At 23.6% G+C, this 10,485-nt stretch overlaps 2 protein-coding genes across 2 annotated transcripts; both read left to right on the top strand.

Moving 5' to 3' along the window:
* The first annotated feature begins 1,826 nt into the window (after window positions 1–1,826).
* On the top strand, window positions 1,827–4,897 carry LOC112553061 (odorant receptor 43a-like). Its single transcript, XM_089079063.1, has 6 exons — window positions 1,827–1,872; window positions 2,354–2,623; window positions 2,768–3,236; window positions 3,850–3,949; window positions 4,108–4,227; window positions 4,367–4,897. Exons 1-6 carry the CDS (start codon window positions 1,842–1,844, stop codon window positions 4,571–4,573), a joined length of 1,197 nt encoding a protein of 398 aa, XP_088935189.1. The 5' UTR covers window positions 1,827–1,841; the 3' UTR covers window positions 4,574–4,897.
* A 2,028-nt stretch (window positions 4,898–6,925) lies between these two features.
* On the top strand, window positions 6,926–10,246 carry LOC105428358 (odorant receptor 13a-like). The gene is made up of 6 exons (XM_089079064.1): window positions 6,926–7,198; window positions 7,579–8,047; window positions 8,185–8,284; window positions 8,462–8,581; window positions 9,642–9,797; window positions 10,193–10,246. The coding sequence occupies exons 1-6, from the start codon at window positions 7,018–7,020 to the stop codon at window positions 10,244–10,246; spliced, it is 1,080 nt and encodes a 359-aa protein (XP_088935190.1). The 5' UTR covers window positions 6,926–7,017.
* Window positions 10,247–10,485: the final 239 nt, after the last annotated feature.

The following is a 10,485-nucleotide window of genomic DNA, read 5'->3' as shown; positions in this document are numbered from 1 at the left end:
AGATAATTATTTTTATATAAAAATCTAATTATTTTTCTAAATTTTTGTGTCATTTTGAATTTTGAAATTTTGATATTATATTTGGATTTAGTCCAAAATAGAAAAAAAGAAGGGAGGATCAGAGTAGGAGTCTCGAATCATCGTACACATGTAGTCAATTAATCCCATTAAAAATTCTTATTATCTCAGATAAGAAAATTCTTATTGCGAAACATATCATCTCAATTAGAAATCGGACTTGGATCATTCGCTTATTGACAGGTATCTTACAGGTATCTTATTTTTAACTACTGAGGCATATGGTAATATTTATCGCAATAATCAGATGAGTTTAGAACACGTCTTTTTTTCAGCCGACATAAATGATAAACAATACAATATAATGTGTGTGTGTGTGTGTGTGTGTGTGTGTGTGTGTGTGTGTGTGTGTGTGTGTGTGTGTGTGTGTGTGTGTGTGTGTGTGTGTGTGTGTGTCTCATAACTCTTAAAACTTCACACTGGTACTTCAAAAAAATAATGAGGCCTTATCCTTTCAATGGATACGTGTCAGCAATGGTGACACTCTCCAACGTCGCTGACAAATATATATATATTAAAAATCCTTCTAGAACGTCGTAAAAGAGATTGCGCAAGGCACGGCTCGAGCCTCTCAAAAATTAGAATATCAAATTTCATACAAATCGTGAAAGAGTAAATCAATTTTTTTTTAAATATTCATATATGCTACATACACTGTGAAGGGGTTACTACAATTTTTTTTGCTTCATAACATTACTAAATTATAGAATATTTTTCTAGCTATTAAAAACATCGGCTGGTTACATATCATTTTTATTAGCCATACGAGATTAAATCATAAGAAACGTGCTGTATTATTTATTTATTAAGATAAGAAAAATAAAATGAAAGAAAGAAAAAGTATATTATATTTTAAATTAAGTAATATCAAATAAAAATTACTAATTATATTTATTAAAGTAAATATTTGTTGTTTATTGTAAATTATATGTTGTAAATATTAATGTTTAATATTTTAATGTGTTTTTAAACTTATTATTTATAAATAAACATATTTTATGTATATTAAATTTATTATAATACATATAAAATATTTTTATAATAATATAATTACAAAATTGTATTGATAATAGAATATAATTTGTATAAATTTACTTGAAAGAATACACATATATATATATATATATATATATATATATATATATATATATATACAATATATACATATACATATATACATATATACATATTGTTTCAAGTAAATGTCAAATTTATAGACAATCATATGTTACGATAATGTATACATCTATTTACATATATTATCTAGAAATATGTATTTTCAATAAAAATTAATAATATTCATTAGCTAATACTATATCTTTTCTGTTATGTTGCATTCTTTGTCTGCATTCTTTTCGGTTTTTCTGTAAAGTACTAAAACTACACACACTTGCTATTCTCTCACTTTCGACGCGACGTGATGATCGTCGTGAAATATTATATACCAGTGAAATATTATATACCAAGTATAAAAAAACTTTTATCATATAGTTCATTGTACTGATAATATACATATCGTACACAACACAATATATCTCCCTTGTTATTGGTATAGGCATTGCTGTTGTGACTTGTTTTTATGTTTGCAAAGTTTTGGAGGAATAAAATGAACAGCTATTATCAATTGAGGATAGCGCATTCGTAATATTTAATGTTTCTTCGGCGAAATGGTTAGGTTGTTGTACTCCCTCGCGGACATGCGTAATAATCCTCTTTCGAAATGTATGGTAAGTGGGGTGAACATTTTCACATTAGTCTTCGACATGGACATTACCAGACATCCAGGATACAAAGGTGTCGAAGATTTATTATATATCTGTTTACTTGTATTATATATCTGTATATATCTTATTTACAAGTAAAAGTGTATTTTTAAACATTTTCTGAATTACGTGGATAAACATTTTCTGAATTATTACGTGGATATTTTTAAACATTTTCTGAATTATTACGTGGATTTTAATATATTAAAATTGAAATTAATATTTAATAAAAGAATCTAGTTTTAATATAACTATTATACTTTGTAATTGCGATATATTTAAATAGATATTTTTAAATATTGCAATAAAATTGATATATTTTTGAAATCCTTTTACAATTTTGATTACATATACTAATAATTACAATACTAGAAATATATAAGCAATAATTACATATACTAGAAACTAAAAATTTTGTGTGAATATTTTAGATTTATAATTTTAAATTATTTAATTTAAAAATGTTTTAAATTTTAACCAAAATTTAATATATAACTTTAATTTGTTGTTAGATTTTACATGGGCAGTTAAATTAAATCGCTTGGGTTTAGAATTGGTTGGATTATGGCCCAAGAATGATCAAGTCATTAAGAATAAATTCGCTTCCGATCTTCGCGTGGCTATTATTTTCATTATAGTGACATTTGTTTCTGGTATACCTCTTACATGTTCCCTTATACGAGTTTGGGGTGACATGATGCTCGTGGTAGACAATCTTCAAATTACTTTACCTTTGCTAGTGGTGTCATTGAAACTTGTTATCATGCGGTGGAAACAGACAGGTATGGTTTGAATTATTTACGTGATGTGAATTATTGTATGAAAAGTATAATGATTAATATATATTTAAAAATATTTGCCTTATTTTTAAAACAAGAAATACTACGTAATGGCCTTGCAAGTGATTATTTTGCTATATTTCAAAGCACTTGTGTCCATTATAAAAATGATGGCAGAGGACTGGATGGAATTGAAAACAACAAAGGAAAGGGATGTAATGATGAGACAAGCACAAATTGCTAGAACAATTGTAATCAGTGGATATATTCTAATGGTATTGGCGTTCATTGTGGTCATCGTTCTTCCGTATTTTGGCTTATCATTAAGGCATTTGACAAACCTCACGGATCCGGGCAAGCCATTGCCATTGCAGACTTACTATTTTTACAACATAGATAAGAGCCCACAATTTGAACTGACATACATCGTTCAAGCTATTACGATTTTCTTGGCTGCTGTGACTTATACCTCAGTAGATGCTTTTCTTGGACTTGCAATTCTTCATTTCAGTGGTCAACTGGAAAATTTTAAAGGTCGTATTAGTGATTTGATTTCGTGTCAAAATTTCATCTGCGCTCTAAATAACAACATGGTGAATCATATGCGCCTTATTAGGTATCTGTATATATATATATATATATATATATATATATATATATATAAATATTTTTATTTTATAATATAATATAATGACGAAATAAATCAACGAATATAATCAAATAGAATCTAAAAAATTTTTAAAAACATTTATTTAGTAATTTGTTAATAAAATAAATTTAATAATGAAATACATTTGTGCATTTTGTAATTAATTTAAAGAAATTTTAGAATTATATAATTATCGTCATTTGGAAATTATAAAAATAATAAATTACAAGAATAATAAACATTTGAAATATGAAAGATATTTTTCATATTAATGATACTATTATCTTATTTACATTTTATTTCTGATTTTATAACATTTTTTATTATCACTTTTATTGAAAAGTGGATAATTCTAAGAAATATAAAAAATAAATATAAACTAACATATAGATTAACATGTGTTTACAAAAACATGTGATAAAATAGTATTTTCAATAATTACTTTTTTATAAATAAAAAAGCAAAATGTTATTGAAAAATCTTTCTATAAGTTATTATTAATATAAGGCTTTAATATCAAATTATTAAAATTATTTAAATTATTAAAACATTTAAATTTGTAATTTAAACATTTTTGTAGATTTGCAAATATCGTTGAAAATACCTTTACTTTAATGATGTTGGGCTTAGTATTTTATTTTGGTATCGTATTTTGTCTACATGGATTTTTATTACTTAGTGTAAGTTTAAACAAGATGTCAAAAACATTAATGCTTCTTTTATATTTTTATTTATCAGAAAGTATTATTTTAATTTTTTTTATTTTAAAATGTGCAGTTTGTTGATGTACTAACTAGACTTAACTAATTTTTATTAATTGACAAAGTATATTGTTCAGGTAATGACCGAAAAAAATGATTTGTCAATTGGACGATTATGTTTTCCAATAGTTGGTATCACCATTTTGCTTACGCATACTTTCCTTTATTGTGGTGCCGGGGAGATAGTAACAATGCAAGTGAGTTACAAACTCAATTTCTAAAAATAATTTATATATTTCTTGTTCCGACACATGTTATATAAATATTAAGATAACATAACTATCAATAAATTAATCTATATATTTTATATGTATATGTGTATGTATATGTATCAAGTGCGAAGGACTGTATCGTACTATGTGCGATCTTGAATGGTATAAATTAGAACCGAAAAAGGCAAGGACTCTTATTTTATTATTGATACGAACTAGCCAACCTTTTCGCATCACTGCAGGAAAAATATTTCCACTTACTATGACTACATTTTGCAGTGTAAGATTATTAATAATTTATTTAAAATTTTATGAATTTTTTTTATTATAAAGGACCCTGCACAAAATCACGGGTTTTCGGCTCTCTATGAAATTAATTAAAAAATTAAAATATGTAATAGTTCTTGACTTGCGGATCAAAAATTTCCTTAGGCACAAAACTTAAAAATAGCTAATTTTTTGCTACAGCCGTTTGAAATGTTGTATTTTATATTTATTTTTGTAGTGTTCCAAATCGGTTTTTTTATAATAAATCGAAAGATTTTAGATAATAATATGCGATTTACCTACACATTTGAGAAAGATTTATGTGTATATATGTTGCTTGTGCATGTGTGTATTTTTATGTGGAGAAGGAGTTAAATAATATGCTACTTTATGCTTTGTGCCTAAAGAAACTTGATCAGTAAGTCAAGAATACTAAAATTTCAGCCAATTTTATAGTGAACCAAACTCTCGTGGTTTTATGCGGGGTCCTTCGTAATTTCTGCAATGTTCATATCTTAACTTTTATAAAACTTCTTTTAATAGATGAAAACATTTTTTAATACAATCTAATTTTTAGTTATTTTGGAGTATTTAAAAAACACAAACATCAAATTAAGGCATTAAAAGATTATATATACATATATATTTCTAATTATTTTTATAAGAATAACGTGTCAATCTATAATCAGTAATCAAGTAATTAATCAATTGCATATTTATAAATTAAAAAATTAATTCACTTACCTATATAGAGAATATATTATAGCTGTTAAAAACGTCAGCTGGTTACATATCCTTCCTATTGGCAAATCAAGGATGAAGAAGTGTCAAAATTATGTTAGTATAATATTTGGAGCAGAAAATTTCACGAGAGGAATGTGATAAAAGGAATGTGATAAAAGAAAAGGGATATGATGTAAAGGCATGGTTGTAATAAATTTTCAAGTAGGTAATAATAAAATGTAACAGATGTATATTAATTAGAATAGCAATAAAATATAACATTTATTATTTTAACATTTATTATTTGTTTAACATTTATTATTAGTTTATTTTATTATTTATTATTAGTTTAACGTTTATTATTTGTTTGTTTTTAATACTTTAAATGAATATATCAGAGTATATATCAGAGTATACTTCACATATTTTCAAGTAAAATCTAAATATACTTCAACATTTAAGAGATTAACTTTTTTATTTAAACATTTAAATTTAATTATATATTCTTTGTCATTTAATTATTTTATATGCTATTAGAATTTAATTTATAAAACATAATTTTATAAATTTAATCTATAAAATACATTAAACATAAAATACATTAAAATTTATTAAATATATTAAAAGTACATTTTTTATTTTTTAAAAATTCAATATCAGCAATTTAATTTTTGCGACTATATCTTTTCTGATGTATACTCAATGAAAACGAATAAGTGATATATGATACATTCTACAAAATATATTAATATCTATAGCATATAGCGCTGTATATAAGCTACAGTTAAAGCGTGGGAATACAACGGGTGTATATAAACGCATTTTTTTTTATCAACATAATACCTATCTGTTATTAGAAATTTTTTATTTCTAAATGTTTGGTACTGAAAACTTGTCAGAAATGTGAAAGATCAATATAGAATATTTAAAATACTGTGAATAAAGTTGATTATTTCATTCTCCTTAAGAATTATTGAGAGCATGCGCAGACAATATCTATTGCTAAATAGGAGATAACCTTATTTCTTGAAAAAGAAACAGCCATCAGTCTATAGATAACATTCAACATGGATGGTTCAAAACGTGGATATCAAGGTGTTCATCATTGAAATTGTTGTAATTGAAATAAAAAAAGAATCATTTTATAAAGATATATTTACTTACGAAGTGCGCGAGCAATAGTGACATTCTTATTTAATTATCGGTTTAAAATTGTTCCTTTATTTTTATAATGTTTTATGGAATTATATTGATTATAAACATATTAAACGATTGTAACAGAAAATTAGATACAAATATAAAATTAAAGTAATAAAATTAAAGTAATAAATTAGAATTGGTGTTTTTTATGTTTTAAACTTTCTAAATAATTTTTCTCAATTTCGTATGATTCTTAAATAGTAATTAAACAAAATACTTTTCTACAAAATATTCCATTAATTCATTATTTCACGTATTATTATAATTAATATAATTATTAATATATCTAATATTAATTAATATTAATATAATTTTATATATATATATATATATATATAAAATTATAATTATAATATATATATAATTATACATTATTTCGTTATATTCTAATTGGAAATTTATTTATACACTTATTTATACACTTTCATAATTATTTTATATAATGTTGTTGTAATATTTTATATAAGCTTTGACTTATTAAAATTTTTATAAGTAGATTTTGAATGGGCAGTGAAACTAAATCGTATCATCTTAGATGTTATTGGATTATGGCCTAAAGCTGCACAAAGTACTCGAGAGAAATTAATGTGCAATTTCCGAGTACTCGTCGTATTCCTGGCAGTAACGTGTGGCGTTTTGATTCCATCTTTACATTCATTAATAAGAATTTATGGAGATCTTATGTTAATGATAGATAATTTGCAATTTACTTTACCTGCTATAAGTTGTTCAATAAGAATTGTGATTTTTTGGTGGAAAAAAGAAGGTAGACATCATTAAAAATTATATCGTTGAAATATAAAATATGATAAAATATATATCTGCATAAGTTCAATAAAATAATTTCATTTATATAAATAATGTAAGAAATCTATTTAGATTTATGTGATGATAATTGTTATGTAATGATCTCAAAGAATTAAACAAAAATTTATTTTTATTATTTATCTACATATTGTTTCTGCTGTTAAAGTCACAATATGTATTCAAAATCATAATATGTATTCTATTTTATTTTTTTTTTATTTTTATTACTTTTACTATTCACTTTTTAAAAACTTAAACTTAATCTTGAGTCTAAGTTTTTATTTCGATTTAATTACCGTTAAATATACTATGAAATATATAACATTGACATTTTTAAAGCTATTATACCGGTCATGAATATGATTGTGGAGGATTGGGTAAAATCAAAAAGTGCACAAGACAGAAATGTTATGATTAGAAAAGCGCAGAATGCACGCATCATTATTACTTGCGCATACTGCATAATGGGAATAGCATGCTTTTTTATTATCATTCTTCCGGGTTTTGGAATATCTATGAGATTAACGCCTAATATTACCGATCCAGGCAGACCAATGCCTCTACAAACATATTATATTTACGACACAACTGAAAGACCGCAATATGAACTAACATTTATTAGTCAAACTATTTACATTCTTCTCGCTATTATGTCATATACTGGAATAGACAATTTTCTTGGGCTACTAATTTTCCATATATGCGGCCAATTGGACATTCTCAAGAATCGTTTGATATGTTTGGATAAATACATTAATTTTCATGATATGTTAAAAAGTTGCATAACAAAACACATTCGTTTACTTAGGTATAACATTTATATAAATTTATATAAATTTTAATTTGTAAAATTTTAATTTGTTAATTTGTAATTTGTAAACTATATGAGATTTATCAATATTTAATATATCTAATACACATAATACATGTAAATAAATTTTATAGAGCTATTGTCATTATTGAAGATACATATAATATAACACTTCTAGCATTGTTTGTATATTTTGCGATACTTTTTGCTTTCTATGGTTTCCGCATAATTAACGTAAGTGTCCAATTTTAGATAAACATTTGTCATTAATAATATAAAAAATGATAATACATATATTATATGTTAGAGTTAAAATATTCTTTTTATTTATACATAATATTTGTATAAACATTACGAATCTAAAGTAATACAAAGTTGTTATGTCTTTGTTTCATGTCATAAATTACATAGTTATTTGATGAAGGAAATGATTTGTCGATCACTCACTTGATATATTTTGTTTCCAACGTTTTCAACATATTTGCGCATATGTGTCTATACTGCGCTCTTGGCGAAATTTTGGTCGCTCAGGTAAGTTTCTTATTTCCTTTTTGTACACGCTATGAAAAATATCATGATAATATTACATAATATCAATAATACATCAATAATATTACATAATTTAATATAACATTATATATATAAAATAAAAATGCATTGATAAATAATTCTATTGTTGTCATTACTTACTTAAACAAAATTAGTTCCATTTTAATTTTTATCAAAATATTTTCTTATTATATACTTTTTGTTACATAATATGATTCCCCTAGTTATTCTGTATATATTAAAATACAATTATCAAAAATACAATAGTTTATAAGATAGTTTTATATTTTATTGTGGCATTTTCTGATATAAAATATAAAATATCTTGTAAATTGTTCATTTTTTGATAATCATATCTTAATATTTTTGTGCACAAAATAATGAAACAAATCGATTAGTGTAGAGAAAACATAAAGTTATTAAAAAAAAATATGTACTTGCATTTTGCTATTTGCATAATTTTTTTTAAAGTAACTGTATATCTTTTTCACCAATTGCTTTATCTGATTATTCTATTCATAAAAGTATTGAGATATCGTTATCAAAAAATAAATAATTTATAAGATATTTTATATTTTATATCAGAACATGCCAGGATAAAGCCTAAAATATTTCATATCTCTTTACATTTTGATATTTGTGTCTTAATATTTTTATATTCAGAATAACTAAAATAATTATCTTGCATAAAAAAAAATATATAATTCCATAAAAAAAATGGAAGATTGATCATAAAAAAATTTCGACTCCATCTGTGAATAAATCAATATTATAATTATGTGACTCCCTCGAAATTTATAATTTTTATCTGAAATGTTTTTCTATATCTTCCATGTCTTCTGAGATATTTCAATAAAAGTTAAAATGGAACAGCTTGAGCCTATAACATAATTTAATATTAACTTTTTTATATAATAAATATTAAAATAAAATAATAATTTAATTTTCATTAATTATAAAAAAATTTTACATAACTCTTAAATATATAAATACAATATATAAATATCAAAAATTTTAAAATTTGATATTTTTTATTTTTAAGTGCAATGAAATATATTATGCAGCGTACAGTAACGAATGGTATTCTCTGGATCCAAAAATTGCAAAAGATTTGCTGCCCCTATTGATAAGGGGTACTAAACCAGTCTACCTTACTGCTGGAAAAATATTTCCCATGACAATGACCACATTTTGTGGCGTAAGATAATAATTATTGTACTTTAAAATATATCATTATTACTATAATTTCAGTAAAATTTTATACAATTATTTACAAGATGTCTCATATTTACGATGACGCACTCTTGTAGACAGATAGAACATTATATTTAATAGATATGTTTTCTGCTATGTTTCTGTGAATTTTTATAAGTGACTTTATTTTATTTTTAATTATTGCGAAAATTTCAAATAGTAGAAAACTTTTCTATTGAATATAATTTCTATATGCCTACAAAAGTGCATCATTAATTATGGGCCTTCCTTTATTTCGTATAATTTTATGTATTTCAATTTGTTGTATTTATGTCTAATTTTAAGCATGGCGATTACGCATTTATAAATATTTTGTATTATAAAAGATATATTTTTTAGTTAATAAAAACATCAGCTGGTTACATATCCGTCTTACATACAACAAGAAGTTGATAAGAAAAGTGAAAAAAATCTATATATTTTTTAATATTAATTTTTAATAAAATAGTAGTAGTTCAAGAATTGTACACAAATATTTACACATCATTTGCAAATAAATTATAAATGTTACTGTACAAATTGATTGAAATATATATAATGCAAATTTTATAAAAATAAAAATAAAAATCAAGTTTGAGTTTGAATTAGAATTTAAAATTTATTATTCTTAGAATTTAAAAAATCAAATTATT

This window comes from Pogonomyrmex barbatus, unplaced genomic scaffold (assembly GCF_055798465.1).
Source record: "Pogonomyrmex barbatus isolate J1 unplaced genomic scaffold, ASM5579846v1 scaffold3, whole genome shotgun sequence".
In the NCBI taxonomy this organism is placed as follows: Eukaryota; Metazoa; Arthropoda; class Insecta; order Hymenoptera; family Formicidae; genus Pogonomyrmex; species Pogonomyrmex barbatus.
Note: the sequence above shows the minus strand (reverse complement) of the source record. Positions and strands in the feature narration are given on the sequence as shown.